Source organism: Rhinoderma darwinii, chromosome 4 (genome assembly GCF_050947455.1).
Source record: "Rhinoderma darwinii isolate aRhiDar2 chromosome 4, aRhiDar2.hap1, whole genome shotgun sequence".
Classification (NCBI taxonomy): Eukaryota; Metazoa; Chordata; class Amphibia; order Anura; family Rhinodermatidae; genus Rhinoderma; species Rhinoderma darwinii.
The window spans coordinates 194,868,922-194,886,846 of record NC_134690.1 but is presented as its reverse complement, the minus strand read 5'-3'; the positions used below and the strand labels follow the sequence as shown (position 1 = coordinate 194,886,846).

Below are 17,925 nucleotides of genomic sequence, written 5' to 3'. Positions count from 1 at the left end.
TTTAGCTCTTTCAGCACCTTGGACAGTGACGGGCGTCGACAAGCCTCATCTCTATGATGCCGGCTGCGCGAAAATCACGCAGCCGCGCATCAGACACGGATGACACACGCAGCTGTCAAATAGTGTTTGCGCGCGCAAAACGCTGCGTTGTTTGCGCGCGCAAAAACGCAACGCTCGTGTGAATCCGGCCTTATAGGGGATTTTATTAAGCTATTGAAGGCTCTTTATTTCCAGAAACAGCACCACACCTGTGACTGTCAATGGGTTCTGTCTGGTATTGCATTTAAAGTTTCATTCAAGTGAATGGGACTGGGCTGCAATACCACGCACATCCTGTAGACAGGTGTGGCAGTGTTTTAGGAAAGAAAGCAGCCATTTTTTCCAAATCCTGTATAATTCCTATAAGATATAATTCCAGTTTTAACAAAATTCTGCAATTTTTTTAAACACTTTTGTGATTTTTTCTTTTTACATTTCATGTTGTTTTCTTTAATCATATACATAGTTGCTTTCAAAATTCTGCTGGCTGCCCTTGGAAACAGACAGCAGTTTAGCTAAATTCTGCTATCAGTCATGTGATCTAACTGTGTAAGGCTGGATTCACACGAACGTGGCGTTTTTGCGGACGCAAAAACGCGGCGTTTTGCGCGCGCAAAAATCACTTGCCAGCTCCATGTGTCATCCGTGTATGATGCGCGGCTGCGTGATTTTCGCGCAGCCGCCATCATAGAGATGATTCTAGCCGACGTCAGTCACTGTCCAAGGTGCTGAAAGAGTTAACTGATCGGCAGTAACTCTTTCAGCACCCTCGACAGTGAATTCCGATCACCATATCTAGCAACCTGTTAAAAAAAAAAGAGGTTCGTACTTACCGAGAACTTCCCGGCCGTTGCCTTGGTGACGCGTCCTTGGTGACGCGCCTCTCTTGACATCTGGCCCCACCTCCCTGGATGATGCGGCAGTCCATGTGACCGCTGCAGCCTGTGCTTGGCCTGTGATTGGCTGCAGCTGTCACTTGGACTGAATTGTCATCCCGGGAGGTCAGACTGGAGGAAGAAGCCGGTAAGTCAGAACTTTTTTTTTTTTTTTACTCGTTCATGTATATTGGGATCGGAAGTCACTGTCCAGGGTGCTGAAACAGTTTAACTCTTTCAGCACCCTGGACAGTGACTATATCCGGACGTCGCGTACCGGAAATTTTTTTGCCGGGTTCGGCCAAAACGAGTTCGGCCGAACCCGGTGAAGTTCGGTTCAGTTGTCCGGCTTCGCTCTTCTCAAAGACCCTCCGTTTGGATGTTTGTAAATAGAAAAGCACGTGGTGCATTTCTGTTTACATTCATCCTTTTGACAGCAAGTGCTTCCGTGCGGCATGCGTGGTTTTCACGCACCCATTGACTTCAATGGGTGCGTGATGCGTGCAAAACGCCCAAAGAACGGACATGTCGTGACTTTTTTTCAGCGGACTCACGCTGAGCAAAAATCACAGACATGTCTGCACGGCCCCATAGACACATACGGACCTTTTTCACGTTCGTCTGAATAAAACCTATTTGTGTGTGTCTTCTAGACTTCCACAGTGCACTTTTACCTGGTAACAGGGAACCAGCAGAATTATCATTAGTGGTTTACATATAGTAGAAAAGCAAACATCATGAAAAACATAAATGAAAATCTACAAGATAAGTAAAATACTTCAAAAGTTGCTCAACACTGTTTATAGATTTTATCTGAGGTGTGTTGTAAATGTTGTTGAAATGCAGAGGTTTACATTAATAAAATAGATATTAAAGGGAACCGGTCATATTGAACATACTGTCTGATCTGTGGGCAGCATGTTATAGAGCAGTGCGAGCTGAGTAGATTGATATATAATTATGTGGGTTCAGTATAAACAAATGTATTTATTTAAATCTCAACTCACTCTGGTCTTAGGGTATGTTCACACAGAGTTTTTTTGCAGGCTGAAAATGCGAAAAGTTTGAAAAGATTTTGATTTGCTTTGCACGCCGCTTCCCACGTTTTCCGTGGCATTTTTCACCCGCGACCATTGAGCACCGCATGCAAAAACGCAGTGAAAAACACTTTCTCTACCTCCCATTGGTCAATGGGAGGTTGGAGACGTAAACGCCCGAAGATATGGGCATGTCGCTTCTTTTTCCTGCGAGACGGTTTTCCGCTCGCGGGAAAGAAAAGCCTCCATCTCCCCTTGAAGTCAATGGGAGGCGTTTTCGGATGTTTTTGGCGGGTTTTCCGACACAGTTTCCGCGTCAAAAAACATGTAAAAAAACTCTGTGTGAACAGGGCCTTATGTGTCCAGTGGGCGATTTTACTCAGTGATTGATAGCTGTCTCTGTATGCACAATCATATAGTGAAGGCTGTCAATAACTAAGTAGAGCCGCCCACTGGACACAAAAGACCAGAGTGAGTTAGGATTTAAATAAATAAATGACAAGTTATAATAAATAATGTAATGTATAGATTGGCCAGGTCTGTCAGAAGAGGAGTTGTTCATACAGAGAGAGACTCTCTGTTCTGGCTTATAGAAGGGGTACCAAATGGTGGACCCCTCTACAATGACATTTATGTGCACTAATAGGGCATATGGAAAGGAGTTGTCTTTGAGACAACCCCTTTAAGCCCATTCTGACAATATGAGGCTGGATTCACACAAGCATGTTCGGTCCGTAAAGGACGGAACGTATTTCCGCTGCAAGTCCCGGACCGAACACACTGCAGGGAGCCGGGCTCCTAGCATCATAGTTAAGTACGACGCTAGGAGTCCCTGCCTCTCCGTAGAACTACTGTCCCGTACTGAAAACATTATTACAGTACGGGACAGTTGTCCCGCAGCGAGGCAGGGGCTCCTAGCGTCGTACATCACTATGATGCTAGGAGCCCGGCTCCCTGCACTGTGTTCGGTCCGGGACCTGCTGCTGAAATACGCTCCGTCCTTTACGGACCGAACATGCTCGTGTGAATCCAGCCTTAGAGGTCATATATGAATATCAAACTTTAAAAGCAGAAGGTATTATTTTATTTACTTTTTACAAATGACTGAATGTCAAGATGACATAAGGTATAATACATCCCCAGTGTAAGTTATTACAGATATTCCATAACACAGATTTTATTTTGGTATTAAACCCTGAACTAAGACAAGAACTCACCATTCACATTAGTCAACATCATTGTAATACTATTGATATGGTTCTCCTAATCGTTGCAGAAAGTAATACAGCAACTAACAATATGTTCTGCTGTGTGACAATAAAGTATGTATTATTTTCATAATAATATCCCTTACAATGGGATTTTAATTTGGAGCCTAGAGATAATTTTTCGGTTTATTGGTAAACATTATAATTTAGGACTGTGATGTAGGAAAAAGTCAAGTGACAAACCCACATAAATAGTAGTGTTCTATAGATTAAACAGACATCACGAACAACACCAGCTGCAATATTTGTACCTACTTTGTAGGGCTGCAGGTATGCAAGGCCTTCAAATGAGGCTTCCAGGTAGCAATGGAAACCGATTTCTCATCAGCCGCATAACTACGCCATACACACTACGTGCAGGATATATAATAAAAAAAAGGAAAACAAGGCAGAAGGGAGCAGGGGATAAAACAAAATTGAAAAGCAGATTAGTAAACCAGTACAAGTCATGGCTTTATTCATCATTCATAGCATTGATACATGCCTGAGAGGTGGAAGAATACTTTCATAATATCGCCAGGTGGCTGTCAGGTATGTTCGACTGGAATCAGTAGAATAAAACCGCCACGTAGCCTGGTATGAGGAAAAAATAAGAAGCACAAGGGAACCAACAAAACATGAAATAAAGGAAGAACCAAGTCTGGTAAGGAATATTAATACTTCGCTCACACCAACTGAATCGCCTGCTGGGTTATCTAAATTTTGTTTTAAGACCATAGTCAACACCTAACTTAAGCTTCTGCTGGAGGAGAATTACAATGGACATTATCTAATCGATTCTTATATTTAATTCCCAGGGAATTTTAATAGTATTATTTACTATGTTACTTTATCTTGTAATATAGTGTACCTATAATGGGAAATAGGATGAGCTACACACTTTACAATAAAGTTGTTGCTTATTATGTTATCAGTACACAAATATTTGAAATTTACTTTGATCGATGTCTTGGTAATTGGTTGTATATTTTGTTAATAGTTGGTTAACTATTTGCAGGGAAAGAAAAATGCATGTTCTTGTTAGTTGCTGATATACAATGAGAATGTTCCTGTAAATTCTGTATTTATTCACAGATGAGAACCCATAATGTGATTAAAATATTTTTTGTTCTTATGTGACAGAAAGAACCAGTAATCAAAAATAAGGTCACTTACCGATATAAAGTGTACACTAATTGTACAAAACGCATGCACACGATGTAATTACGGACCCATTAATTTCTATGGCCGACAAACACCTTCCCGTATATTTACGAGGTGTCCGTGCCATAGTGCCATAGAAACTTGCCCAAAAAAAAAGGGACATGTCCTATTTTTTATTTTACGGACCGTGCTCCCATACTTTATAATTGGGAGCACAGCCCGTAAAAAGGGACGGCTGTCCGTAATTATGGGCACAGTTGTGTTCATGGGGCCTAAGGATGCAGTCAAACATGGCGAACTTACTTTGCATTTCCACAGCGTATGTTTATGATTTATAACTTTCGAATGTACGCCTACAGGAAAAAGATTCCACAGTGCAGGAACTATAGAAATCTGTCTGAGTTGCGGAATATTTTTCCCATAGGCATATATTGTATTTTTTCAAAGCATATATGCCACGCATGAGCGCACCCATAGGGTGAGTGCACACAGGGCAGATACGCTGTGTAAAAGTACACAGCATAAAAGCTTATCTGTCCTGGAAGACGAAGGGAATTTCTATGAGGGAACATTGCTAGAAGGGAATACTGCTAGAAAAAAAGTTCATACTTACCCCTTTCTCCGTTGTCATAGTGACACAATCCTCTGCTCTGAGTACATCCCAGCCTCCTGGGATGACGCTGCAGTACATGTGAACACTGCAGCATGTGATTGGCTGCAGCAGTCACATGGGATAAACTGGACTGCACTCAGTACAGAGGATCGTGTTGCTATGCCAATGGAGCGTGGGGTAAGCGTGAAACTTTTTTTTTCTGATTTTCGATTTTTGCGGCGAAATCTCAACTTTTCTTCCGCAAAAATTGCAACATTTGCCCATTTGTTGCAGGTTTTACTTGCCCATTGAATGCAATAGGGAAAACCAGCAACAGAATAGCAGCGATTCCGCAGCGGCGGATTAAAAAAAACACACCGCATGTCAATTTATGAACGGTTTCTAGGCTGATTTTTTCCGCTGTGTGTGGATGAGATTTGTTCAAATCTCATCCACTCTGCTGCTACTTTACTATGCTGTGGGGTATCCGCAATAAAATCCATTCTGGAAAATTTGCAATGTTTACGCTGTATGTGTCCCTACCGTTAGGCTAGAATCACACATAGAGTTTTTGATGGCGGTTTTAAGCAAAAGCAATGGGTGGATACAAACGTGAGAAGGCATATTAATCTTTCCTCTATATTTTACTTACTTTTGTATCCACTTCTAGCCATGACTCATAAAACTGAGTCAAAACCGCATGTGTGATTCTAGCAAAAATGTTAGGTAATTTTAGTGATGTCCTGTCTAAGCGGTCATAAGAAAGTACCATATGACCGCATCTTCCATAGGCTCTTGTGATTTACATGTGCAAATAGGCATCCGAAATGACTATCTATAGGTGATGTGGCCACATGACAATGACAAGCTATGTGGTGTGAATTTGGCCATGGTTTTTGTACAGTGTGAACTAGGGCCAAAATTAGTGCAAATATTTAATTGGTTAGTGACTTCACTTTTCACTAGCTCTTAATTGCAGGTCAAGGGTTCGCACGTGGCAGATTTGTTGCAGAAATTTCTGCAACTGTCCAAATAATCTGAATGGGGCATGCAGATATCAACCCTAGCAGAAACAACCCCATTTCGATAAATGGAACTGATTTTCAGTCACAGAAATTTCTGCAACAAATCTACCGCCTGTGCATTAGTTTTTTTTAAGATTTGCAATCTTTGTGGTGGAATTGCAGCTTTTCCGCCGCAAAAATCTCATTTGCTATTTGTTGCAGCTTTTACCTCCCTTTTGAATTCAGTAAGGAAAAACAGCAACAAAAGTGCAACGATTCCGCATAAATTGACCTACTGCAGATTAAAAAACCCACCTCACGTCAATTTATATATATTTTCTCATCTGATTTTTTCCGCAGCACATGAAAGTCTGGCTTTCCACACAGTGTAAACATGAGAATTCTATCAAGAAATTCCGCAGCATTTACGGTAGCAGCAGAGTGAATACGATTTTCCAAATCTCAGCCACATGCTGCAGAGAAAAAAAATTGCAGAAATGTTGTGCGTAAAGTTTTCTGCTGTACGACTTTCAAATCCGCAGCATGTCGATTTATGCTGCGTATTCCGTGCGGAGATGCTGCGTGTTTCCCCATCAGACATCAATAGGGAACATAGAATCCACACTAAAATAAACAAGTTGAGTTTTCTTGCGGTTTGTACAGAGTTTATGCAGTGTAACACAGTAAATATCGCCAGAAATCTGCAGGTTCGCAAAGATTTTGCTATAATCAAAGTTAGACACTAAATTCACAGGTAAAACCGCTGCGGAAAAACCGCAGCAGTATGCACAACAAAAACGCAGCGTTTTTTTGAGATTCTGCTGCAGATAATCTGTAGCGTCTCCTGCCTGTGGGAACATAACCTAAGGCCGGGTTCCCACGGGACGGATTACACTGCATAAAAACCACAGTACATTCCATCCGAAAACCGCACCACATTATGTTGTGTGTTTTTGGACAGAATTTTCTCTGTGGAAAGCAGAGGTAAAAACCACTCATACTTACGTAGTTTGTTAATATGGTGACGCGTCCCTACATCGCAGTCTGGTCCGGCCTCCCTGGATGACATTACAGCCCATGTGATCGCTGAAGCCTGTGATTGGCTGCAGCGGTCACATGGGATGCAATGTCATCCCAGGAGGCCGCACTGCAGGAAGGAGGAGGTTTTTTTTTCTTTCGCTGTTGCGATTTTTGTGGTGTAAATGCTGCGATTACGCCGCAAAAGTTGCAACACTTGGCTTTCTGTTGCGGGTTTTGCATCCCCATTGATTTCAATGGGGAAAACCCGCAACGGATAATCAATAAAAACGAAGCATAAATTGACATGTTGCGGAAATAAATTCAGCACCGCAGGTCAAGTTATTAACGTTTACGCTAATACTTACCACCGTCCATTGTCATAGTGACGTGCCCCTCTGTTCTGAGTGCAGCCCGGCCTTCTGGGATAAGGCTGCAGCCCATGTGACCGCTGCAGCCTGTGCTTGGCTGCAGCAGTCACATGGGATGAAACATAGGAGGAAAACCCGCAACAAAAGGAAAAAACGAATCGGCAGCATAAATGCACATGCAGCGAATTTAAAAGACTGCACCCGAGGTCAAATTACGAACTTTTCACTTCAGATTTTTTTTTTGCAGAGTATGGATGAGATTTGCACAAATCTCATCCACTTTACTGCTACTGTAAATGCTGTGGAATCTCTGCACAGTATTTCATTGTGGAAATTCTGCAGCGTTTACGTAACGTGGAAACCCAGTCTTAGGGAATGTTAACACAGAGTTTTTTGCAGGCAGAAAATTCTGCCTCAAAATTCAGTTTGGAAAAATGCTGCGAAATACGCTTTCTCTGCCTCCCATTGATGTCAATGGGAGGTCAGAGACGTAACAGCCCAAAGATAGGGCATGTCGCTTCTTTTTCCTTGCGAGACGGTTTTTCCACTCGCGGGAAAAAAACACCTCCGCTTCCCATTGAAATCAATGGGAGGCATTTTCGGCCGTTTTTTGGTGCAATTTGCAAAGCGGTTTCCGCGTCAAAAAACATGTCAATAAACTCGGCAGATTTGGTTGCAGATATTTCCGCCAAATATAAATCAGTTACATTCATCTGGATGGTACTTGCAGAAATCCATGCACCTGCTATAGAAACAACCACATTCTGAAGAATGGAACGACATTCAGTTGCTAAAAATTTCGGCAACAAAATCTGCCGCGTGTCACTGCACCCTTACTTACAAAGACTAAAAACCTGTTGTCCAACTCATACAGGTGACTTATTAAAGGGGTTGTCCACCTTCTGACAACTGATGATCTATCCACCGGATAGGTCATCGGTATATCATCGGTATATCATCGGTGCGGGTCCAACACCCGGTCCCCGCACATATGAGCCGATCCGGTGGCCTGCGGGCACCGGATGTTATGGCACACAATGCTATGTACGGAGCCCGGAAGCAGTGGGATCCATACATAGCATAGCGGCCGTGCTGCAGAACTGTCCGAGATTCAGCGGGAGAGTCCCGGATTCTGAGCGGTGTCCCGCTGTCCGGGGTGGCCGATGGTATATCACGGTTTCAACTGTATCTGCGTCCTCGGGAAGCAGGTAAACTTGAATCCAATGCTGAAGCAGGGAACTATCATGGTGCCTGACTTCGCAGAGCCACTCATAGCACAGAACGGAGGAGCAGAGGAATCTCCTCAACTCACTCGTCATGGGAACGGGGCTAGGTAAGTATTTATTTTATTATTTTGTTATTAGGCACTATGGGGAATTATACTGTGTCGTGGCACTTGCTAAGAGGGCATTATACTGTATGGGGCACATGCTAAGGGGACATTATACAGTATGGGGGAATATGGTAAGGGGGCATTATACTGTATGGGGGCACTGCTAAGGGGGCATTATACTGTATGGGGCACCTGCTAAGTGGGCATTATATTGTATGGTGGCAACTAAGGGGACATTATACTGGATGGGGGCAGCTATGGGGGCATTATACTGTACTGGGGTAGCTAATGCGAAATTGTACTGTATGGGGGCACCTATGGGGACATACTGTATGGGAACATTTTACTGTATGGAGGCAGCTATGGGGCATAATACTGGATGGGGGCATCTGTGTGGGCTTTATACTGTGTGGGGGCAGCTATGGAGGGATTATACTGTATGGGGGCATTATACTGTATAGTTGCATGTATGGGGGCATTATACTATATGATGAGCAGCTACGGGGGCATTATACTGTGTGGGGGCAGCTATTTGGTATTATTCTGTGTGGGTGGCACTATGGGGTATCATACTATGTGGGGCAGCTATAGGGGCATTATACTGTGTGTGTGGTCCTATTGGGGCATTATACTGTGGGGAGGCACTATGGGAGCATGATACTATGTGTGGGTGCACTATGGGGCATTATACTGTTTGGGGGGAAGCTATGGGGTCATTATACTGTGTGGGGGATTCTATGGGGTCATTATACTTTGTGGGCGGTACTGTGGGGGCATTATGCTGTGTGGGCTAAAGTAGGTGTGTGTGGGTGGGGATTCGGAGGGCTTAGAGACGTGGCTTAACAGGGAAAAAAAATTGCCACGGCACAGAACGCGCTCTGCATCGGTTGTCCCACTTGGAAATACTTGAAAGTTGGGAGGTATGTCATTGTTTCACTTTCATATAACTGTTTTAAAGAGGCTCTGTCACCATATTATAAGTTCCCAATATTCTACATAATGTGATCGGCGCTGTAATGTAAATAACAGCAGTTTTTTTATTTAGAAATAAAATCTATTTTCACCAAGTTATGACCTATTTTAGCTTTATGCTAATGACTTTCTTAATGCCCAACTGGGCGTGTTTTTACTTTTGATCAAGTGGGCGTTGTGGAGAGAAGTGTATCACGCTGACCAGTCAGCGTCATACACTTCTCTCCATTCATTTACACTGCACATAGTGATCCTGCGTTGTTGACTATGTGCAGTCACATACACATTAACGTTACTGAAGTGTCCTGACAGTGAATAAGAGTTAGTACAGTAAAAAGGTGAGGGGATGGCGGCGCTCCTCTGAGACTCTTATGAGGTGGTGAAGTGTAGATAGCTGGCTGCCACCCACTGCAGTCCCTTGGTGCTAAATCCTTAGTACCTGGGACAAGGTGAGAGTCAGAAGGTGAAGAGAAAAAAATGCAGTGTAATTACGGGTATCGGCGCCAGGCTGAAGAGGTTCAGGAACGGAGTCAAGTGCATAGGATCTAGGAGATCTTTTATTCAGAAGACGACGCGTTTCTGGACCGGACTGGTCGCTGCGTCAGGTCAGTATACAATAGTAGCACGTGTAATGTGCACATATATATGCAGTAAAAAGACCGGGAACACACCGATACACAACACTTCAATTAACATACAAATTAGCAAGAGCCGTTACAGGGTGACAGATCCTTCGTGGCTTCAAAGTTTAAAACATCATGGTTTATACAGATAATATATGTTATTCACACATATTCACATGTGTTCTTATACATTTATTCATGATTGTGTACATTTTGTTCTAGCATCATGCTTTTCACATAGATTCTCATGTACCTTTTTCTCAAAGCCGTTTTTGAGCTGTTATACTTTAATGCTTTAAAGTGTTGCCATAGTCATGATGTTTGTATTCATTCACATATGTGAGCAAAAAGTTTTTTAACAAATAAAGACATTTTGTTTATTTGTACGTGATCTGCAGTTTGCAACCTGATGTTTAGTTGCGGTGCATCTGTGTCTCTTTCCATAGTGATCCTCTTTTCACCAAGTTATCCCTTGATAGGGGAACATTTTGGGATTAGCTCTTGCTAATTTGTATGTTAATTGAAGTGTTGTGCACCGGTGTGTTCCCGGTCTTTTTACTGCATATATATGTGCACATTACACGTGCTACTATTGTATACCGACCTGACGAAGGGACCAGTCCGGTCCAGAAACGCATCGTCTTCCCAATAAAAGATCTCCTAGATCCTATGCACTTAACTCTGTTCCTGATCCTCTTCAGCCTGGCGCCGATACCCGTAATTACACTGCATTTTTTTCTCTTCACCTTCTGACTGACAGTGAATAGACATCGCTTCCAGCCAGGAAGCGATGTCTATTCACAATCCCGACACATCGGTAACGTTTGTTATCGCGAGATTACGCTTGCTGTGCTGTAAATCCCACACAAACGTTACCGAAGTGTCGGGATTGTGAATAGACATCGCATCCTGGCTGGAAGCGATGTCTATTCACTGTCAGGACACTTCAGTAACGTTAATGTGTGAGTATAAGACAGCACATAGTGAACAACGCAGGATCACTATGTGCAGAGTAAATGAATGGAGAGAAGTGTATGACGCTGATTGGTCACTGATTCGTCAGCGTCATACACTTCTCTCCACAACGCCCACTTGGTCAAAAGTAAAAACACGCCCAGTTGTCTATTAAGAAAGTCATTAGCATAAAGCTTAAAATAGGTCATAACTTGGTGAAAATAGATCTTTTTTCTAAATAAGAAACACTGCTGTTATCTACATTACAACGCCAATCACATTATGTAGGAGATAGGACACTTATAATGTGATGACAGAGCCTCTTTAAATGAATTTACAATGACAGTCCTGAACATTGTACATGTACTCAAAACTATACCAGGAGCCCTTTAGATTTTTTTTTCAGTAAACATTTATATTGTCTTATGGGATATTGAGCTCCGTCGAGTTTTTGTAGGTTATTTACAACAGGTTTTTGTCTGACAATTACCATGATTTGTATTATTATATAGTTATTTTGCTTCAAATTATTATATAATTGTTGAAACATGTAAAATATTCTAGTAAAAAAATATGAAAAGTTTATACATTTCCCGCTTGAAGTAATGCTCTTTTTCATTAATAAACAGATGTTAGTTTTCTAAAGATGTTATTTATGTACCATGCAAATCGTGCATTTTCCATGTTGCAATGCAACAGCATTTTAACCATAGAGAAAGAAAGGAAATAAAGTTATGCAGTAGTAATAAAAGCAGACATTTGTAATTATACAAGTAATGGTTTGTGCACTCTTGCAATCGATCTGTGTCATTTCTATTTGTTTTTTGTAAATTGCTTTAGAAAAAACGTCCATATAAATACATGTTCTCCTACGCTGCTGCAATACAAATATTAAATATTTTTTATGTCACTTTTTTTATTAAAAATAAGAGAGGCAATATAATGTATGAAAAAGCAATAGTATTAGAATCCACAGCCACGTGGAGAAGAGGATGACAAACTCTGGGGAGCCACGTAAAATATAAATCCCCTTTATATGAACTACATAAGACGCCGCAAGTATCTATATTCATATTAACCACAGTACATCACAGAACAATCAGGGACGTAACAGTGGCAGGGGGTACGAACGCGACCAGAAGAGAAGGGGGCCCACCAGCTCTGGCCCCTGTGTGATCGTCGCTTAGTTCACTATGGCGGAGCAGAGAGCCATTGACTCCCTGCTTTGCCACTAACGCTTGTAAGTCACAGGCTGTTTAGGACTTTGACCTACCAGTGCTTGCTGAGGATGTCAGACTGATGTCCTGGTGCAGACGGTGTGAATCACTGCATTGCAACACCTGCGCAGAGCACCAGGCCAAAGACGCAGCAGCTCGTCAAGGGAACGGCGGTTAGGTGAGTTTATACATGTAGATGGATGCCTGGCTACTATATGGGGGTTTAACTACTATTGGGGGCCCTATTTACTACATGAGTCCACCTTTCTAATATATGGGGCACCTATCTAATTTATGGGGGTACCGATCTACTATATGGGGTCACCTATCTAGAACATGGTGGGCCTATCTACTATATAAGGGCACCTACCTACTTAATGGAGACCTAACTATTATATGGGGGTCATCTAACTACTATATGGGGGTCCTAACTACTATTTATATCGGGCACAAAAGAGTAAAACTACTATATGGAGGCAAAAAAGAGGACTAATACTGTGTGAGGGGCACAAAGGGGGACATTACTACTGTGTGGTAGCACTATTACTGTTATGGGCACTAAAACTGTATGGGGCATTAAGAGGAGCACTATTACAGTGTGGGGCCTAAAGGGGGCACTATAGGATGCAAAATGTATGTGCTGTAAATTCTGCAGAGATAAGTAGTGGCTGGAAAAAGTCATCATGGTGGTCTGGCCCGGATGAGAAAGAAAAGGATAATGAACAACTTCAATCCGAGAAGACATAACCTGTGAATCACTGGATGTAACTTTACTATATACACTTATATGGTCTGCAAAGTGCCTGTGTACAACTGGTATCAATAACTATATGGTCACTCTATCATGAAAACATTGATCTTTATACAGTGGTATTATTTAGTAACAGTATGGTAGTGTTATTCAATCACTATGTAGTGGTAATATGTGATCTTTGTGTGGCGGTATTATTTAGTAACAGTAGGGTGGGTTTATTCAGTCACTATGTGGTGGTAATATGTGGTCATAGTTCGGAGGTATTGTTTGTGCCTTTTATAGTGGTATCATAAAAAATTATCTTGTAGCTATGCTGTCTTTGAGATTGCCAATGCTACTAGGGCCCGTGTATCTGAGAAAACAAGCGAGGGCTTTCCCAGGTGCATAATTCACCCTGGGGCCCAAAGTGCTCCAGTTACGCTACTGGGCACAATCTCTTACATGCTGTTTATACACAGTGCAAGATTTATATAAACGATACAATCAATGCTGGAAGACCCTGCTATCTATATGCATATGTAAATAAGGAGTTCCCTAACATACAATCTATCTGTCTTTATTGGACATTTCAATAGTTGTTATATGATTTTTTTTAAATAATATTATTATGTAGTGTATATATTCTGCCCTGCGAGGGACCTGCAGGTGTTAGAATAATATTGGTGTAATTGTACACTATTTAGCCAAAACATTAAAACCACCTGCCTAATATTGTGTAGGTCCCCCTCGTGCCACTAATACAGCTTTGACTATTTAAAGCATAGACTCCAGAAGACCTAGGTGCCTGTGGTATTTTAGCAGTTCCTTTAAGTCCTGTGAGTTGTGAGGTGATGCTTCCATGAATCAGTCATGTTTTTCGTCCCTCAGATGGTTGATCAGATTGAGATCTGGGGAGTTTCGAGGCCAAGTTAACACCCTGAAATCTTTGTCATATTCCTCAAAACATTTCTGAACAATGTTTGCAGTGTGGCAGGCTGCATAATCCTTCTGAAAGAGGCCACTGCCATTTGGGAATACAGTTGCCATGAAGGGGTGTACTTAATCTGCAGAAATGTTTAAGTATGTGGTTTGTGTCAATGTGACATCCACATGAATAGTAGGACCTAGTGTTACCTAGCAGAACATTGCCCAGAGCATTACACTGCCTCCGCCAGCTTGCCTTCTTCCCAGTGGCGTAACAACCTCTGTAGCAGCCATAGCGGCTGCTACGGGGCCCGTGGCATGGCCGGAGGCTCCACTAGCAGCCGCTATGGCTGCTACAGCGCGACGCCACTGAACACTACAGCAGAGCAGGGAGGCATCTCCCCGCTCTGCCATTAAAGGGGTTGTTCCTACAAAACACATGTATCCCCTATCCACAGGATAGGGGACACATGTGTGATCGCTGGAACCCCCAACGATAAGGAAAATGGGGCACCGAAAGTCCCCCGAAGTTCTCCATGAGAAACCTCGGACTTCCGAGGTCTGTGTTGGCAGCTCTGTAGAAATGAATGGAACGGCGGTCGCGCTTGTGCACATGCGTGACCGGCGCTCCTTTCATTTTGATTGAGCTGCCGACAAAGGCCCCGGAGGTCCGAGGTTTATCATGAAGAACTTCGGGGGACTTTCGGTCCCCCGTTCTCATTATCGCTTGGGGTCCCAGTGATCACACATATATCCCCTATCCTGTTGATAGGGGATACGTGTCTTTTGTGAAACAAACCATAGGCTACAGGCTGTTTTTTTTTTGGGGGGGGGGAGTTGGGGCTGTATGGCATTATCTACAGTGGGGGCTGTATGTTGCTATATACAGGGGGGCTGTATGGCGTTATCTACAGGGGGCTGTATGGTGCTGTAATGACGGGGGTAGGGAAACGGACAAGTGAGCCCTAGTCTACCCGCCACTCTGTCCCTGCCTACTTGCAACGACCCGCCCTAGGCGACGGGGTACAACTGGGCGGCGGTCCCTGCACTCAGTAAGTGCACGACAAACATGACAAACATACAAGGGAATACAAGCAAGGGAAAGGGGCAGTTGCCCACGGCAACACCGTGAGCAACCAGAGTGGTGAACGAGCCGAGTCAAGCCAGGAGTGTGCGAGGTACCAAAAAAAGAGCAGAAGAGTAGTCAGTAAGCCAGGGTCTGTATGGAGCAGGATCAAAATAGAAGGAGCTGTAGCTGGGCCAGGAAACCACACGAAAAGAATCACAAGCACCGAGGGACAGGAAGGGCAGGCTTAAATAGACCGAGGGCGGGAGCTAGCTGAGTCTGGCCAGGTTGCGATAGGCTCTCCCACTCCTAAGCCTGCCAGCCTGAGTGGTGGAAGCTGGAGTCAGTCTCAGGGATGTAGATTCAGGTGCTGACTGATTAATTATGGGAGTTAACCCCGAAGCTGTGCCTGGCAGATCCTTTACAGTACCCCCCCTTTTATGAGGGGCCACCGGACCCTTTCTAAGTGGACCTGGCTTACTGGGGAAACGCAGGTGGAACCTCCTGACCAATACCCCAGCGTGAACATCCCGGGCGGGTACCCAAGTCCTCTCCTCGGGCCCGTATCCTCTCCAATGGACCAGGTACTGGAGGGAGCCTTCGACCATCTTGCTGTCCACAATCTTGGCCACCTCGAATTCCACCCCCTCCGAGGTGAGGACGGGAACAGGAGGTCTCCTCGAGGGAGCCAAGGACGGGGAGCAGCGTTTAAGGAGAGAGGCATGAAACACGTCGTGTATACGAAAAGACGGGGGTAACTCCAGTCGTAAGGAGACAGGATTGAGGACATCAATGACCTTATACGGCCCAATAAACCGGGGAGCAAACTTCTTGGACGGAACCTTGAGACGCAAGTTCCTAGACGACAACCACACCAGATCCCCGACCATAAACAGGGGGTTAGCAGAACGTTTTCTATCAGCCTGAGTTTTTTTGTACGCTATGGGACGCCTCTAGGTTCTTCTGAACCTGGGCCCAGACTGTGCACAGTTCCCGATGAACGACCTCTACCTCGGGATTGTTGGAACTACCAGGTGAAACGGAGGAGAACCGTGGATTAAACCCAAAATTACAGAAAAAGGGGGAGACCCCTGACGAGTTACTGACCCGGTTATTAAGGGAAAATTCGGCGAGGGGAATGAATGAGACCCAATCATATTGACAGTCAGAGACAAAACACCTTAAATATTGTTCTAGAGATTGATTAGTCCTCTCAGTTTGGCCATTGGTTTCAGGATGGAAGGCAGAGGAGAAGGACAGATATATCTCCAACTTCATACAGAAGGCTCTCCAAAACAATGAAACAAATTGTACCCCTCTGTCCGAAACAATATTGACAGGGACCCCATGGAGACGCAGGATGTGTTTGACAAACAAGGTAGCCAACGTCTTGGCGTTGGGTAGTTTCTTGAGGGGCACAAAGTGGCACATCTTACTGAAGCGGTCTACTACCACCCACACCACCGACTTGCCTTGGGATGGAGGCAAATCGGTGATAAAATCCATGGAGATATGTGTCCAAGGTCTCTGGGGAATGGGCAACGAACGCAGTAAGCCCGCTGGTCGGGACCTGGGAGTCTTGGACCTAACACAAATCTCACAAGCGGCGACGTAGGCCTTAACGTCTTTAGGCAACGCAGGCCACCAATAGTTTCTAGTAATGAGGTGTTTGGTACCCAGGATGCCTGGATGACCAGATAGTGCGGAGTCATGATTTTCCCTAAGTACCCTTAGCCGGAATTGCAGGGGAACAAACAGCTTGTTCTCAGGAAGGTTCCCGGGAGCTGAACCTTGATCAGCAGCAATTTCAGAGACTAAATCAGAATCGATCGAGGAAATGATTATACCTGGAGGCAAAATACAAGCAGGATCTTCCGCCGAAGGAGGGCTGGCCATGAAGCTACGCGACAGTGCATCAGCCTTAATATTTTTAGATCCAGCCCTATAGGTAACCAAAAAATTGAATCTGGTAAAAAATAACGCCCATCGAGCTTGTCTCGGGTTTAGCCTCCGGGCAGATTCTAGGAAAACCAGATTCTTGTGGTCGGTAAGGACCGTTACCTGGTGCCTAGCCCCCTCCAGGAAGTGGCGCCACTCTTCAAATGCCCATTTAATGGCTAAGAGTTCGCGGTTGCCAATATCATAGTTACTCTCAGTTGGCGAAAACTTCCTGGAGAAGTAAGCACAGGGGCGGAGATGGGTGAGGGACCTGGTACCCTGGGACAAGACAGCCCCCACTCCCACCTCAGATGCGTCAACTTCCACGATAAATGGCTCCATTTGGTTGGGCTGAACCAGCACCGGGGCCGAGATAAAGCACTTCTTAAGGACCTCAAAAGCCTGGACAGCCTCAGGAGGCCAGTGGAGGAGATCAGTACCTTTGCGAGTGAGGTCCGTAAGAGGCTTAGCGATGACCGAGAAGTTAGCAATAAATCTCCTGTAATAATTAGCGAACCCCAAAAAACACTGTAACGCCTTCAGGGAGGCAGGTTGGACCCATTCCGCCACAGCCTGAACCTTGGCGGGGTCCATTCGGAATTCATGAGGAGTGAGGATTTGACCCAAAAATGGTATTTCCTGTACCCCAAACACACATTTTTCGGTTTTGGCAAACAGTTTGTTTTCCCGAAGGACCTGGAGCACCTTCCTGACATGCTAAATGTGGGAGGACCAGTCCTTGGAAAACACCAGTATGTCATCAAGGTACACTACAAGAAATATCCCCAGGTAATTTCTCAAAATCTCATTTATGAAATT

At 44.1% G+C, this 17,925-nt stretch overlaps 1 protein-coding gene across 2 annotated transcripts in view; it reads right to left on the bottom strand.

The window, feature by feature from the left end:
• KCNQ5 (potassium voltage-gated channel subfamily Q member 5) overlaps positions 1–17,925 on the bottom strand; it is a 660,896-nt gene that overhangs the window by 140,883 nt on the left and 502,088 nt on the right. For both annotated transcript variants that reach the window (XR_012883164.1, XM_075862030.1), the window contains exon 8: positions 3,475–3,569. Coding sequence is in view for 1 of the 2 variants with exons in the window: in XM_075862030.1 (XP_075718145.1) it covers positions 3,475–3,569 (95 nt within the window). In the remaining variant the exon portion in view is untranslated. The remainder of the gene's footprint in view (positions 1–3,474; positions 3,570–17,925) is intronic.